General features: G+C 55.0%; 1 protein-coding gene across 3 annotated transcripts in view; it reads left to right on the forward strand.

Moving 5' to 3' along the window:
- Nucleotides 1-401: 401 nt before the first annotated feature.
- NSG1 (neuronal vesicle trafficking associated 1) overlaps nucleotides 402-16,131 on the forward strand; it is a 32,135-nt gene continuing 16,405 nt past the window's right edge. The window contains exons 1-3 of one of the 3 annotated variants that reach the window (XM_027103377.1): nucleotides 402-563; nucleotides 935-1,089; nucleotides 4,723-4,839. In XM_027103377.1, the coding sequence (XP_026959178.1) occupies nucleotides 961-1,089; nucleotides 4,723-4,839 (246 nt within the window). In that variant the 5' untranslated portion in view covers nucleotides 402-563; nucleotides 935-960. The remainder of the gene's footprint in view (nucleotides 564-934; nucleotides 1,090-4,722; nucleotides 4,840-16,131) is intronic. The other 2 variants (XM_027103380.1, XM_027103378.1) reach the window with 2 other exon arrangements.

A 16,131-nucleotide genomic window follows, 5' to 3' on the forward strand; every position in this document is an offset into this window, starting at 1 on the left:
TTCCCTATCCTTCAGGACTCCCAGATCGGCTCGGCTGTAAGGGGGGCACCTTTTCCCCCAGTTTGGGGGATCTTTCCATCCCTAGGATCCCCCGCCCCTCTCTCGCTTCGAATCGCCTTGCGCCCCAGCCGCCGCCTCGGGGTTGCGCAGCCCGCACCTCTCTTTCCCCCCATCCCCGGCTTCCAGCCCTGTCGGCGCCCTCCGAGCCTCCCATCCGGGGCGCGATCACATCCCCCTTATCTCCCCCCACCAGCCGAGGTCCTGGCGACCGCGGGGTCCACGGGGAGCGCCCCCCTGCGCCCGCCCCGCGCTTCTTTGTGCGGCCGGCGCGCGCGCGCTGCGTCAAGGCTGCCGCCGCCGCCACACGCACGCACTCACAGCGCGCAGTTAACCCCCGGGAGCGGCAGGAAGGGAGGTGGCGAGCGGGGGGAGGGAGCCCAATCGCGCGGTGCCCCCGCCCCGGCCCCGCGCGGCGCCGCCTCTGCCATTGCTGTGAGCGGGAGCGGGCGACGCGGAGGCTCGGAGTGCGGTCGGAGTCCAGACCTGCCGGAGCCGGGCGTGGGGTGAGTGCTGGCCGGCAGGCGGGGCCGCGGGGCGCCCGGGTTGGACCCTTCCGCCGGGGAGCCGGGTACAGGGCCGCGCATTTCCCCAGGTGGGAGGGACAGGGGTCCCTGGGCAGGTCACCGGCGAGGCGTCGCCAGGACCGGGGACGCGTCTAGACCCGCGGGCAGGGGCGGCGTCCCTGAGCTTGGCGCTTTTGCCTAGCGGGTGAGTCCATAAATACACAGCACCCACCCCCCAGCCCTCGGGCCGCGACCTCTGCGTCCTCACGACCCCTCCTCGGAGACGAGGCGGGGGCCGGAGAGCTCGCCGACGCCCGGGACAGCGGGTGGGTCTTGCTCGCGGTGACTCCCGCCCGGCCCTCGCTCCGCAGGCGGCAGCCTCGGGTCTCCCGGAACCATGGTGAAGTTGGGGAACAATTTCGCGGAGAAGGGCACCAAGCAGCCGCTGCTGGAGGATGGCTTCGACACCATCCCCCTGATGACGCCCCTTGATGTCAATCAACTGCAGTTCCCGCCCCCGGATAAGGTGAGAGGCCCCCGGTACCCAGGACCGCCGGGTGCGCACCCCCAAATCTCGGGTGGCGGCCGCAACAAAAGAAACGCGCCGCGTGCGCTGGGGACGCGAACTGGGGGCGGGCTCGGGCGGGGTGGAGGACGCCCCTCGGAGGACCACGTACCCGCGCGGGATTCTGGATCGGGTGATCTGGCCCCCCCCCCCCCGCCCCGCCTTAGATGACAGCTTCTTCCTGACAATGGAACGCGGACGGGGTAGGGTCCCTTCTTGATTTTCGTGGGACTCTTGTCCGAGAGAGGCCCCTGGCCCCTCCACCTACAACCCAGCCCCGTTCGTCTCAGCCCCGGGGTACCAGGAGCTCTGGTTCTGGGGTGAGCCCAGGAGTGGTGCGGCTGCCCCTCGTGCCTTCCCGGATGATGCAGTTTCAGCCCGATTTGCCCCTTTGGGGTGGAGAGGCCCCTCTCCTTGGCCAGATGGGCCCTCCCTAGGGGCTGAATCCCCCTCCTTACCCTCTGCTCCCACCCCTCCCACATCGGCGGTAGATGCGGCAGGGTGCGCGCTCCTACACCGCCTCCTTCCTCTCTTTGTTCCTTTTGTGAAATCTCCAAATAAGCACTCGTGCTCCTCAGCATTAGGGTAACTGGGGACAGCCATTCATCATTCTCTCCTTAAAGCGGGAGTTTTTTCTTTTTGTTGAATTTGAGGAATCCCCTCTTTCTTGAATACCGCCTGCCATCAAGTAGTCTGTGTTCATTAAGAGCAATTTTTTCAAGAGTTAACATTAAAAACGCTTAAAACTCTAGACAGTTATATTGTAAAACTCCAACCTAAAATTATCCACACACATCCATTCTGACCCCCTTGCAGCTTTTCAGAATCATCCCAGCCACGAGGAAGCGCACTCTGTTCCCCCAGGTGTGCTGGCGTTGATTGTTTCATTTAATGCCTGGCAGGGAGGCTCTGACTCAGGGCTTGTTGTTTATTTGGGGCATGTTGGTGATTACTGGCCGTGGGGCAGGGGTGGGGATGAGAGACTATCCCTGCCATGGGTCCTTCCTTTCGTTATTCCCACGGTGGGCCTTTCGATAGCCTTACTCAGTTCCCCAAAGTGGTTTTGATTCCCCCAACTCTGTTGTCTGTGTTTGGGTAGGAGAGCGGGGGGCGGGGGCCAGAGCGATGCTGGAACAGGTGTTTTATTTCAAGAAAAGAGGATCAGCTGGTCACACCTGTGTACCTGGGTCAGGCATCGATGGTCTAAAAGGAGCTTTGTGGGAGGGGCAGGGCTGCCTGAGGACTCGGCTTCCGCCTCCCCCTTCCCTGTCTAGGTGTCAGACTTGCCCAGTTAGCCCAGCCTGGCGCCACCGTGCCCGCCTTCCCCTCCTGCCTCAGCCTGTGCCAGGGACACGGCATCCCCAGGAAGCACCTCTGTCAGGTGATCGCCTCCACTCAGCCTCCTCTTTGGTCCTCAGTCTGTTCCATTCCGGAACCGTCTGGCACATAGTTGGCTTATACCAGGGAGGAGGTTTCAGGCAGGTATGAAATTTTGGCCAGACAATCAGGCCATCAAGGGTAACCTAAGCAGCTCTGAAGGTGATGAGTCTCCCGTCCCTGAGATGCTCCAGACATGGGCATTCTAGCAGGGAGTGATGGTTGCACCAGGTTTCTGAGGTCACAGATGAGGAAACCGAGTCTCCAGGCGTTTATAGGACGTGCGCAAGGTCACTTGGCTGAAGGCTGCCATCCTCCAGGATGCGGAAGCCCTGGCGGGGCCCCTTGCTCTGCCCTGCTTGGAGCCAGACCGCACTCTCACGAGACATCTCTTAACCCGAACAGCGGCAACATGTTGCTCCCAGCTAGGGTTCAGGGAGGTGATGTCACCTGTCCCAGGGGACGCGTGTCCGAGGGCTGGTAACACAGTTCAGGTTGTAAATAGAATGTGTGCTGAGCACAAGGTTCTGAGGTGCAACAGTGCCGGTAGTCGCAGAGCTGGGAGCAGCCTCAGGGCCAGTCTCAGCTGACGCGTTGGAATGCTTGTTACTCACCAGGCACTTGTCCGCATGCTTTATGGCTTTCAGTTACTTTAACACACTGGCGTTAGGAGGTAACTACCACTGTTACCCCATTTTACAGGTGTGGAAATGGAGACACAGAGAGTTTAAGGAACTTGCCCGAAGTCACCTAGCTTGTTAGTGGCAGAGGCAGATGGAATCCGGGCTGATGGGATCCTGACCGGGTCCCCACTGGGCTCAGGGTCCCGTGGATTCCCTCCTCCTCACAGTAGCCCTACCAGATAGGCCTTGCACCCATGTCACAGGCCGGGAAACTGAGGTTCCAGGTAGCCAAGGGTGTGCTCAGGGTCCCACAGCTACTCAGGTACAGTTGGGATTCGAGGATGGCAGGGTGAGGCCCAGGTGCTGCCCTAGAGATGGGTGCCCCCAGGGTGGGCACGCAGGCTGTCGCACTGAGCGCAGGGAGAGCTGCATGTAACGGAAGGGAGGAGGGAGGCAAGAGTGTGCTTTAAAGGGGTGTGGCCCTTAGAGCACTTTACAGTGTTGCATGGCGTGGGCCACTTTCTTCCTGAGGCTGCATCTGGTGTCACGGCTCAGTCTGGGAGCGCCCACAGTGTCCTGAGTGCTTGTTCTGCGCTGGGTCCCACCACCACGGAGGGCAGTGTGTCCCCACGCTGTGGTTCACCCAGTGAAGGGCGTTGTCACTTGGGTGAGGAAGAGGGTGGGGGGCTGTCTCTCTCCAGTCCAACTTCCTGGCTTCTGCTCTAGGGGGTGGGCATTTGAGGACTAGACACACATAGCCCCCGGACACTGCTCCCGGACCCCTCGCCTCCACGTCCAATGGGGACAGAGAAGGAAACAGCCCTGGCAACGGGCTGTGATGGGGGCAGTGATGGTGCGGAGAGGCTGTGAGCATCCGAGGGTGGAGGCTGGAGGGGTGGGTTAGGGTGCAGCTGACGCTGGGCGTTGGGTGTCGGGAAAGGGTTTGCCTGGGGCAGAGGCAGAGCAGATTTCGTGGTTGGCAAAACATCTCCCGCTTCACAGTGGAGAGTGGAGGGGGGACAGAGCAGGGAGACCCTTTAAGGGCTGTTGCCAAGACAAGGGAGAGAGGAGGGTGGGGGGTAGCGACAGACTCCCCAAGGTCGATTTGCTTGAAGCCTGGCTGCCTGCTCCTTCCTGGTGCTGGAGGGCAATAGTGCCCTTGAATCTTCTTGTTTTACCCGTGGCGGCATGTGAAGACCAGTGAAAAAATCAGCGCGTCCTTCCCACCACCTGGGCCAGTGAAGCTCTGGGCAGTGAAGGGAGCACCAAATTAGGAGTCAGGAGCTCTGCTCACTACTCTCAGCCCTGCCACCTACTAGCTACGTGGCCTTGACCAATGTACTTAACTTCCCTGCCCCTCCGTTATCATTTTCCCTCCTGGGGCTGCTATCAGGATTATTAATGGTAATGTGCTGAAAGTCTCGGCACAGAGGAGATTTCTAATAAGTGGTGGCTGTTCTCATTCTTTCTGTGAAATACTTCCTGGTGAAATGGTGACTCTGAACGAGGGTTTCCCCACCTGTCCTCTTTGGACAGATGTGTCCGAATGTATCTGGCTGTACTACTGACTGTTTGCTTCTGTTTCCTGGACAAGGTGGTGGTGAAAACTAAGACTGAATATGAACCTGACCGCAAGAAAGGCAAAACACGTCCTCCCAAGATAGCTGAGTTCACCGTCAGCATCACCGAGGGTGTTACCGAGAGGTTCAAGGTGAGTGGCCCTGGAAGCGGATGAGATGCTGCTTTTGCCCCCAGGAGGGGTCCACTGAGCTGCAGAGATGACCTGTGGAGTGATGGGAACAGGACGAGACACGGATGTGGGCTGACCCCAGATGTGCAAAATTGACCTTGTGGTTTTTAAAATTTCTTCTTTCTTTCCTTTATCTTCCAAAATGATCAACATTACTTAGTTTTAATAACGGGGAAGACCCATCCCTAAACTTTCTTTTAGGCAAAGGTTATAAACATACGACAGATCACTTATCAAACATTAAAATCCCTTCAGTTCCGGGAGGAGGGCAGACAATAACAAAAGGGCAACCCATCGCACTTACTTAGTGCCAGGACCCGATCTGAGCCTTGGCATATGCAGACTCAGCTAAGCATCCCTCCCCAGGAGGTCAGTACTATCCATGTAGCCCATTTTGCAGATGGGGAAGTTGAGGCACAGGGTGGTCATAGCTCTGCGTGGCAGGACCAGGGGTCAGAGGTGGCCCACTGCAGAGCCCTTGTGTTCACGCTCCATCTGACAGGATGTGGAGGGGTGGGGCCTGGCTGGCCCTGTACATGGGTTGCTGGAAGTGCTCACTTTGGGGAGGGAAACCTTTCTCTGGACTGTTCTTCAGGGAAGAACAGCTGCTGAAAGGGGCGGGATTGCAGCCAGGCCTGGGGACAGAGCCTTCTCCCCTGCGTCTGGGTGGCCTCTGAGGATGGAAGCAGCTGTGCTGGTTGAGGAACAAGTTAGGATGTTGATCTTCTGGAAACTTGTTCTTTGGGAAACAGATGGCAAAATGGAGGCCCTCACCTGGGTTCGGAAGGGTGACGTGGGAGACATGAGTAGGTCACCCAGGCCTCGAAGGGTGGCCGTGGCTGGCTCTCTGCTTGCCACCCACGTGGATGTGTGAGCCGCGTCTCTATGCTGGGTGCATGGGCACCTGCCCACCTCCGTGCCCGGCAGTTTCCAAAGCCCCTTTGCACACTGCATCCTGTTCGATCTCCATGACGCACCTGTGAACTGGTTAAGAGATGAAAGTGAAGCCCAAGGAGTGAGGTGGCCTTGTGGGGTGACTGGGGATGCCAGGGCATAATGTGACTTTCAATCCTTCCCATCACTCCGTGCTGCCTCCCCGGCCTGGAGGAAAACCATACAGGGGCCGGCCAAGCCAGCGGGTGCCATCAGAGTCGTCGTCTTTTGTGTCTGTGGGGTGTTTACTTGTGATAGCTCATCTAATCCTCCCGGCAACCCTCCCCGAGAAGCAGGTACTATTAGTATAACCCATTCTATAGATGGGGAAGTTGAGGCGCAGAGAGAGAGGCCTGCATCTGTGGTTTCTGTTGGTGGCCTCAGGAGGGTGTATAGGTTGAGATGCTCTTCCGGCGGCTCCTGGCTTGGTAATTCATCCGTGTCGTGAGGTCCACGGGGTCAGGTTGGACTGACCTAAGGTCAGTATCTCTCTCCCGCTCTGGCCAGCTGCTTGGCGTGTGCCTCATCTGCTGCCACCTGCATGACCTGCCCTGTCCACACCCGGGGATCGACCCCTGGCTGAGGCAGAGGTGACCTCAGTTTTAAGGGCACGATAGCCATCATCCCGATGGCAGACGCCATCTGGATATCTGAGCGTGTCTGGGTTTGTCATTCCTGATTTGAACTCCGCCTCTCCTGGCCCCGGCATTTTGTGTGTCCACAAAGCAGCTTGAACAGCTATCCCTTCGTCTGTTGGTTGCATGCCAGTCTCCGTCCCCACCTCTGGGGTCCCTTGTTGGTGCTTTTCATGAACGCTCACCTGATGCAGGTCCCCATGTCCCTTGTTCAAGGCGTGGGTGATGCACGTGGGCCATCAGGGCTCTCGGCAGCCACAGCTGGGCCTTTGTGTGGTTCCCTGGCTCCAGTTGCCCGGAACCTGAGGACCCGGAAGACCCGTGCCTGCCCCAGTGGATCAGGCTGTGGTGGCAGAAGACCTGCCTTCTCTGCTCCCACCTCCTGGGATGTCTAAGAATGTCTAAGAAGGTGGTATATGCAGTTGGTGCTCAGGGGATTATTGCAGTGCAGTGGCCATTTCCCCAGTTCTGTACATAAACCAGGCACGTCTACATTTAGATCTGTGGCCTCCCTGTGGTTCACAGCCACCCGGAAGGGGGCGTCATTGCCTCTTTTGCAGATGAGGCTGTTGAGTCCCAGGTGGTCACCGGGGGCTGCTGGGATACTCCCCATGACTCTGCCTCTGAGGCCAGCACCCTTCCTCACATCTCCTGCCATACACACCTCCCTATGGGCCCCAACTTCCAAGTCCCAGACCCCGTTCCCCTTCCGTCACCTTCCAGTGCCAGCTCAGATATCACCTCTGCCGTGAAGCCTCCTGGGATTAACCTCATTCTCCTGGTGCTTCCACCCCCCTTTGTAACGAGGCAGTAACAGCATCTAACAGTAGCGGAGTGCTCCCATGAGCCAGACTCTGGGTCAACCTCGTTACGCTTACGATCTCATTTTATACTCAGAAACCTCATGAGGCAGGCACCATTATTATCTCCATTTTACAACTGAGGGAAAACCAAGGCAGAGATCTTGAACCCAAGCAGCCTGCTCTTGGCTGTAACACCTGAGGTCCACGTGGCTTCTGGAGGACACATTTGCATGGGATGCTTTCAGCCACAGGCAACCTATTGCGCTGCTGGATTGTTCTGCTTCTAAGAAGCCTTTTCCTTTGTTGATTCAAAGCGAGAGAGAGGCATGGACATATATACACTACCAAACGTAAGGTAGATAGCTAGTGGGAAGCAGCCCCGTAGCACAGGGAGATCAGCTCGGTGCTTTGTGACCGCCTGGAGGGGTGGGATAGGGAGGGTGGGAGGGAGGGAGATGCAAGAGGGAAGAGATATGGGAACATGTGTATATGTATAACTGATTCACTTTGTTATACAGCAGAAACTAACACACCATTGTAAAGCAATTATACCCCAATAAAGATGTTAAAAAAAAAAAAAAACACTTCCCAGTGACTGCTGCCCTGTGGCCTCGATCCGAACACAAGTCGCCCTCCTTCCCAGCAGCCTTCGGATATGGGGGGGCCCACGTACTCCGAGTCCTCCCCCGTGTAAGCATCATTTTTCTGCCTTCCTTTCCTTTTATGTCACGGTGACCAGACCCCTTTCCCTGACTCATGCTTCTCTCTGGGTGTGAGGCCTGTCACCTGGTGTCCCTGTGAGTGGGATCAGTGTCCAGTGGGGTGGCCCTGGTAAGCAAAGGCCCCCTGACCTGAGTCGGCGACCTGGGGGAGAGACAGAGCATAGCGCCCCCTGAGCCACCGTCAGGCAGAGTGCAGGTGCGGGGCTCTGGGTGCAGACAGAACTTTCCAGCCCCTCTGTGTCGGGCAAGAGAGGAGCTCCCTGATGCCTCCCCTCTGGTGCTGGACACATGTGCAGCGACAACTCCATAAGTCAGGGGATGATTGACTGGGCTGTTGGCCCCCAGTGATGGGGACTTGGTGAGATTTCCAGGGACCCTCGCTTGTTGGGTAAGTTTGATGGCAGCTCTTGAGGGAGCCCTCTCTGGGCCATGAGTGGGTGTGAGCCCTTTATAGGTGATCACACATTCAGCAGGTGACCTGCCCAGGGTCCCACAGTCAGCGCGAGGGGACCTGGCCGGCTTGACCCAGAGGCCTGTGGGTCTGAGTCGCTCAGCTGAATGACCTGCATCCTGCACACCTCCTGCCTTTGCTCCAGAGCCCTGCCGAACAGGAAGCTGGTTTACCAGGCTGCCTGCGTGCCGGCTGTGGGGTCTGTGCGCGGGAGGTGGCCTCCAGGTGTGGTCTGGGGCCACCTGTGTTGGAATCACCTGAGGTTCGATTTTAACAGAGAGACCCTGGCCCCTGGGGACGTGCATGGTAACAAGCTCTCCAGATGATCCTGCTGAGTTCGTGACCCTTTATGGGCGGCTGCGTTCCAGCACCAGGACTGGGCAGGCTCAGGAGGGCTGGTGCCTTTTGGAAATGCTAAGAGTGCCGGCCTTTCTGGAATGTTCTCTCGGCCTCTTACCGCCCAGTTGTGTTTCTGCCATCTCTGAATGCACGCACACAGCGAGGCGTGCTTCCCTGGTGGGAGACGTCAGCTGGCTGAGGGCTGGGGGCTGTCTCCTGGAAAACTGGGATGTGTGTGGGCAACGGAGAGGAGGACCTCTCCCCCTGCCCCCCCATCCCACTTGAGGGTCAGTCACAGCTGTGGCTGGAACAGAGCATCTTCCTCATCCTGCTGGTGGTAGGGCAGCTTCCACGTGGCTCCCCAGCCCAGCTGTCTCCTCGTTCTTTTCGGCTCCGTGTGTGAATCGCAGAAATGAAATCGTGCCTTTCAGCTGTTGAAGCAACACGTAAATAACGTGCCTCCCTTTCGTCTGCGATGTGTGTAGTTCAGGAGCGAGGTGCCCCTGCTCTGCCCCTCATCTTTGTGTACCTGCGGATGGCGTCCTCGAGATGAGATGTCCTTTTGGATGTTGCTTTATGATTAGCACCCGGGGATTAATCTCTTGGCTGCGAGGTTGCTAGGCTGGTTGCTAGGTAACTGCTGGCTGGGGAGAGGGTTTTCTGAGGCTCTGCCACACAGGGACTGCTGGATGAGTCACCCAGAGGTGGCCCAGAGTCTAGGCTTCCCGAAAAGGTGAGTGTCAACGAGGAAAGCAGTTGTTGAATTACCTGGAGGTGTATCTATGCAGAGAATAAACACGGGCCTGAGATGTTTCTCAAATTAACTAAACCTAAACAGTGTTTTAATTGCACAGTCCCCCTCACGCATGCAGAGCGGCGTGTCGCAGTGCTGCTGAGGCTGCTTCTTCACGCTCGGAGGATGGAGGGGCCATACTTAGGCAGATTAAAGGAAGGTTTATGCTTGTGACTGCCGTGATGGAGGGCTGCTGACGCCTCCGACATCTACACACCGTCTTGTCGTGAGTTCAGGGTTTGGGCGAACAAGATGCACCCCCTCCCCTGGTTCCATGTTGCCCTCGGGGCTTTCAGAGATTCCAAGGTCGGCATTACACAGTTGGTGCAGGGCTGGGAGAATGTCCTGGAAGGAGAGACCAGGTTTGTTTGAATAGTGTCCATGTGCTGCATTGGGGGTCCCTTTGCCTTCTGTCAACAAATGAATCTGTGGGTGGTTTGTATCTTTTCTCACATCCTTAATGACCTTGAGCTTCCTAGGTGTGCATCTGTTTTCCACCCTCTCCAATAATCCCCTGGTGTGTTTCAAGATGCATTTGTTAAATATTTATGAACGGCGGCACCGTTGCCTTGGCACTCAGCAGTGGGCGTGGTCTTTGCAAGGTGGCACTGGGGATCCTAGAAGTGCATCTCAACACGCTGTCACCTTCAGCAGGGCGTCATGCAGGGTTCAGCTGCCCCGTTTTGCGCTTTCCTGGCCCAGCTAGAGAGTGGGAGCTTCATCTGGAATGGAATAATTAAGTGGGTTGAGTCATCTGGGGGGTGTGTCTGTATGTTCATTTTGTGTGGGTTACCGAAAATACTTAGTGCTGTAAATGCTTGGAGGTGTCAGGATTCATCTTATTTTTCCAAGATTTTTTTTTTTTTAACTGCATTACTCAGCAGAAAAGCACATTTTTTTTTTCCCCTCTCCCTCCTGAGGGTGGGAGGGCAGAGAGAGCAGAGTAAGGATGACCCAGCCGCCATCGACCCAATGCTGCCTGCCTGGGCTCTTAGTAACAGTCTTGAAGGTTGATCTTACTGTCCTAATTTTGGAGGTGGGGAATTAAGGTCAGAGAGGAACCGGCCCAAGGTCAGCCAGCTAATTGGGGATAGCAGTAGGATTCGGCCCCACATCCATCTGACACCGAGCCCGCCAGGCTCTGCTTTCCATACCCACAGCTGCATGGGGCCTGTGGGGTGATTCTCCCCTGCTGCAGATGCCCTAGTTCCCATCCCAGCTGGGCAGTGACCCCCGGGAGGCTCCCCGGCAGGAGAGGAGATCCCAGGCCAGAAAGAGCAGATGGGAACACAGCAAATTCAAGTGCCCATCGAGCTCCTCGTCTATGAAACAGGGTGACTGCTAATTCCCGACTCATGGTGAATATTTGGAGAACAGGTATAAGGGCCAGGGCCTTGTAAGTCGAGTGGCCGTGTAATTCATGGCCCAGACCAGGACACTTTGGAGGGTGATGGTGGACCCTGTGCATTTGGGATGCCGGAGCAGTAACTGTCAGCCGGGACTGTCCCAAGCATCTCGGGCACATGGTCCCATCCTTATAAACTCCTTATAAAGTTCACCCCGAGGCCCATATCCTATTTGCTGTCCATTCCTGGCTGTTCTTTCCAGAAAACACCCCTTGACCCCTCTTGCCTCTGGGGCAGGGCTGCTCTGGCTTGGGCTCACCATCTCTTCCGGACCCCTGCCACAGGCCGGCCTCCTGCCTCTGGCCCTTTTTTTTTTGGTAGTAAAATATACATAATATAAAATTTACCATTTTAAGTGTTCAGTGCCATTTACTACATGCGTGGTGTTGCCCAACCATCACCATTATCTATTTTCAGAACATTTTCAATCACCCCCAGAGGAGACCCCCATACCCATTGGCAGTCACTCCCCATTTCCCCCGCCCTTAGCCCTAAGCAACCACTGATCTCTTTTCTGTCTCTGTGGATTTCCCTATTCTGGACGCTGCATGTAAGTGGAATCATACAATATTCGGTCCTGTACGACTGCTTCTTTCACTTAGGATGATGTTTTCAAGGTTAATCCAGGTTGCAGCTTGTATCACTACATTATTCCTGTTTATGGCTGAGGAATGTTCCATTGAACGGGTAAGACTACATTTTGTGTAGCCATTCATCCATTGATGGACATTTGCATTGTTTCTACCTTTTGGTTAAGTGTGAATAGTGCTGGAGGGAACATTCATGTACAGGTTTCTCTGTGACCACCTGTTTTGAGTTCTCTCGGGTATGTAACCAGGAATGGAATTGCTGGTTCATGTGGTGATTTTATGTTTAACATACTGAGGAACTGCCGTTTTCCACAGCAGCTGCACCATTTTATATTCCCACCAGCAGTGTACAAGGTTTTCACTTTTTCCATATCCTCACCAACACTTGTTACTTGTTTATTTTTTTATTACAGCCATTCTAGTGGGGGTGAAGTGTATCTCATTGTGGCTTTGATTTGCATTTCTTTTTTTTTTTTTTTGCGGTACGCGGGCCTCTCCCTGTTGTGGCCTCTCCCGTTGCGGAGCACAGGCTCCGGACGCGCAGGCTCAGCGGCCATGGCTCACGGGCCCAGCTGCTCTGCAGCATGTGGGATCCCCCCGGACTGGGGCGCGAACCCGTGTCCCCTGCATCGGCAGGCGGACAGGGAAGCCCTGATTTGCATTTCTTAACGGCTAATGATGTTGAGCGTCTTTTCCTGTGTTGGCCATTTGTTTATCTTCTTTGGAGCGATGTCTATTCAAGTCCTTTCACATTTTAAATTGGGTTGTTTGTCTTCCTGTTGTTGAGTTGTAGGAGTTCCTTATATGCTCTGGATACTAGATCCTGATCAGATGTATCATTTGCAGATATTTTCTACCATTTTGTGGGTTGTCTTTTCACTTTCTTGCTAGTGTTCATTAATGCACAAAATTTTAAAATTTGGGTGAAGTACAGTTTATTTTTGTTGCTTGTGTTTTTGGTGTCACATCTAAGACACCGTTGCCAAATCCAAGGTCATGAAGATTTACCTCTATGTTTTCTTCTAAGAGTTTTATGGCTTTAGCTTTTATATTTAGGTCTTTATTCCATTTTGAGTTAATTTTTGTATATGGTGTGAGGTCAGGGTCCGACTTGATTCTTTGGTGTGCAGATATCTAGCTGTTCCAACACCATTTATTGAAGAGACCGTTCTTGCCCCATTGAATGGTCTTGGTGCACTTAGCGAAAAAATCAGTTGGCCATGAACACATGGTTTTATTTCTGAACTCTCCCTTCTATTTCATTGATTTATATGGCTGTTCTTATGTCAGTCCCACACTGCTTTGATTACTGTAGCTGTAAGGTTTTTTTTTTTTGGCGGTACACGGGCCTCTCACTTTTGTGGCCTCTCCCGCTGCGGAGCACAGGCTCCGGACGCGCAGGCTCAGCGGCCATGGCTCACGGGCCCAGCCGCTCCGCGGCATGTGGGACCCTCCCGGACTGGGGCACAAACCCATGTCCCCTGCATCGGTAGGCGGACTCCCAACCACTGCGCCACCAGGGAAGCCCTGTAGCTGTAAGTTTTGAAACTGTAAGCTTTGAAATTGGGAAGCGTGAGTCCTCTAGCTTATTCTTCATTTTCAAGATTGCTTTGGTATTCACTATACCTTGCGATTTCCATTTCTACAGCAAAGGCTGTTGGGATTTTGATAGGGATTGCACTGAATCTGTGGATCAGTCTGGGAAGTATTCCCATCGTAACATTATTAAGTCTTCCAATCCATGGTGCTTTTCATTTATTTGGGTCTTCTTTACTTTCTTTCAGCAACGTGTTATAGTCTGCAGTGTACACATTCTTTCACTTTTTACTGTAGGCGATCAACTGCAGTAGTATAAGTAAATCCCGTGACTGTCACCAATGCAAATCACAAGCGTTCTTTGTATCACACTGCAGGTGTTGCCAAGATTTTGGGAAGTGTTTAGTCCCATCTTTCCTTTGAAATCACAGTATTATAAGATCTTGTTTTTTTTGTGTGTTAATAAGGAAGCACATGCATAATGTATCACAAATGTACATTTTTGCAATATTTTGATAATAGTATTTCAATGTGATTGGTTTTTTTTCCTGTGTGTTGTGTCTTATGCATTTTAAGCATGATTCTGAGAAGGATTTACAGGCTTCACGTGGCTGCCAGAGGTCAGTGGCACAAACATGGTGGAAACCCTACACCAGGCTCTCCCTCGACCCCCGCTGCTCCCACACACTGTTCCTTAAAGCCCACTGCCCACAGCAGTGGAGTGAGGGTCACCATGGGGCACCCGCCGGAGGACACGGGGTGATGAGTACAAATCCCTGTACCGTAGCTGGAATTTCACCCCACTGTGTCCTGCCTTAGAGCTTTTATTGACAGCTGCACAAAAGTGGTGTCAATTTAGGGACCATGTAGTATCTGCTCTAACACACACGTAAATTGGTGGCAAACATCTGTCCTTTAGGCAGCTGGCGATACCTCCCAGCGCTATGAGAAATGCTAATTTGGGACATAATAGAGGGGCAGCCACCTTCTGGAATCCCGCAGCGCCCAGGAACCGTCTGGGCTCCCACCTCTTGGTGTGGCACATGGGGTCCTTTGTCACCCACCCGTGCCGCTCTCCTGCAGGACGTGTGATGCTCCAGCCGCACTGGCTGAACACACTGTGTCCTGGATGCCTGGGGCTTTGGTACAGCCTCTCTCTCCCTCTGACTACAACACACTTGCCCGAGCTTCCCAGGAGCGCTCCCCGTCCTTCAAGACCAGACACCCCCTCCTGGACCGCTTCCCCGCATGGGGGGGTTTGGCCTCTGCTCCCACCTTCCCCTCCCGGTTCTCACTCTGTGCTGTGGTGAGTTAACACCACTCAGCAGAGACCAGGGCTGACCCTGCTGGCCAAGGTCACTCCATGGTGGCCGGGAACCTCCACCAGCCACTGGGGATTCCGTCGATGTAGGAAGGCAGGGCCTTGGGGCCCAAGACGCTTTTGCCTTTGTGGGCCCTTTCCTCCTTAAAAAAAAAAAAACAAAAAACGTCTTATGACTGTCTTGGACTAAAGATGAATATAATCCAGGCTGGATTCATTACTATTTTTTTTTCTGGTTTTGAAGAAAAAGTTAAAACCATTTTCTGGGGTCACTAAAAGCATCGCGGGCCCCAGCACTGGGTTTTGTGTGCCTGATAGAGATGTCGGCCCTGAAACAAAGGCCCTGCCTCTAAGGAAACACCCTTCTGCCAACCAAGGGCCTCCATGGCCTTCATCCCTGGCCCCCAGGCCCACAGCCCCACCCGGAGAGGACAGCAGCAGGTTTGGGTACTGCCCGTCCACCCGGGTCCCGGCCTCCGGGGGACCCTGGAGGGCAGAGCTGCCCGGGGTCCTGCCCCCTTCCTGCGCATGATCATTTCCTTAATAAACCCCGGTAAACTGAATTTATGTTCCACTTGATGTGTAGATGCTCTGGGTTGGCTCCTGGCACCCAAGGGCTGCCCTGTAAGTCCTCACTGGGGGATGGGCTACCTGCCAGCTGCATCCACCCACTGACTCATTCACTAGTCTCCCTCTGCCTGTTGTGTGGTTTCAGCCCTGCCCGCAGGGGCTCGGTCTATGGGGAGGTGGGCTTGCAAGGAGGTGAATTCGTTTCCTGGGGCAGCTGAGTGGCGTAAAACCACACGCATTCATTCTCTGACGGTCCTGGAGGCCAGAGGTCCTGAATCAGTCGCACTGGCTGTGCTTCCTCTTGCAGCCTCTGGAGGTGTGCTGCTTGCATTCCTTGGCTTGCAGCCCCTCCCTCCATCTGCAAAGCCTGAAGCACGGCATCTCCAATCTCTCTCTGCTCTATCTTCCCATCGGCGTCTCTGTGGCAGATTCGCCCTCTGCCTCCCTCTTATAAGGGCGCCTGTGGTTCCACTGAGGGCCCCTCTGGATAATCCAGGATAATCTTCCATCTCAAGACCCTTGACTTGATCATATCTGCAGAGTCCCTTTTACCATGTAAAGTGGCATATGCAGGTTCTAGGGATTAGGACCTGGATACCTGTAGGGTATCAGCCGGCTTCCCTTGGCCTAGTCGTCTACATGTCTGAGCCTCCGTTGCCCCGTTGGTAAGATGCAGTCAGTAACGTGGCCTTGCAGGTGCTGTCGTAGGAGTGTACAAGCTTTATTTAAACCGCCTACCGTACGTAGTGCAGAGGCAACGAAGTTTCTGGAGCTGCCATCAGTATGGTGTTTTGGTGCAACAGGGCAGAGCTTGGGTGGGAGCTCAGGAGCCCCCTGGCTGCAGAAGTTCGACGCAAAAGTGGGATCCACTGTTCACCCCCACGGTTCTCAGCAAGGCTGAGAACACAGGAGGTGTTTGGGGCTGGGGGGTGGGCTCACATACTGATGCCTGGGTGTTGCTCCCGGTCTGGGGTCCGGGTATCGGGGTCTCCCAGTCTGGAGTCCGGGTATCGGGGTCTCCCGGTCTGGGGTCCAGGTATCGGGATCTCCCGGTCTGGGATCCGGGTATTGGTGTCTCCCGGTCTGGGGTCCGGGTATCGGGATCTCCCGGTCTGGGGTCTGGGTATTGGGGTCTCCCGGTCTGGGGTCTCCCG

This window comes from Aethalodelphis obliquidens, unplaced genomic scaffold, assembly GCF_003676395.1.
Source record: "Aethalodelphis obliquidens isolate GAN/ISIS:26980383/991018 unplaced genomic scaffold, ASM367639v1 scaffold6, whole genome shotgun sequence".
In the NCBI taxonomy this organism is placed as follows: domain Eukaryota; kingdom Metazoa; phylum Chordata; class Mammalia; order Artiodactyla; family Delphinidae; genus Aethalodelphis; species Aethalodelphis obliquidens.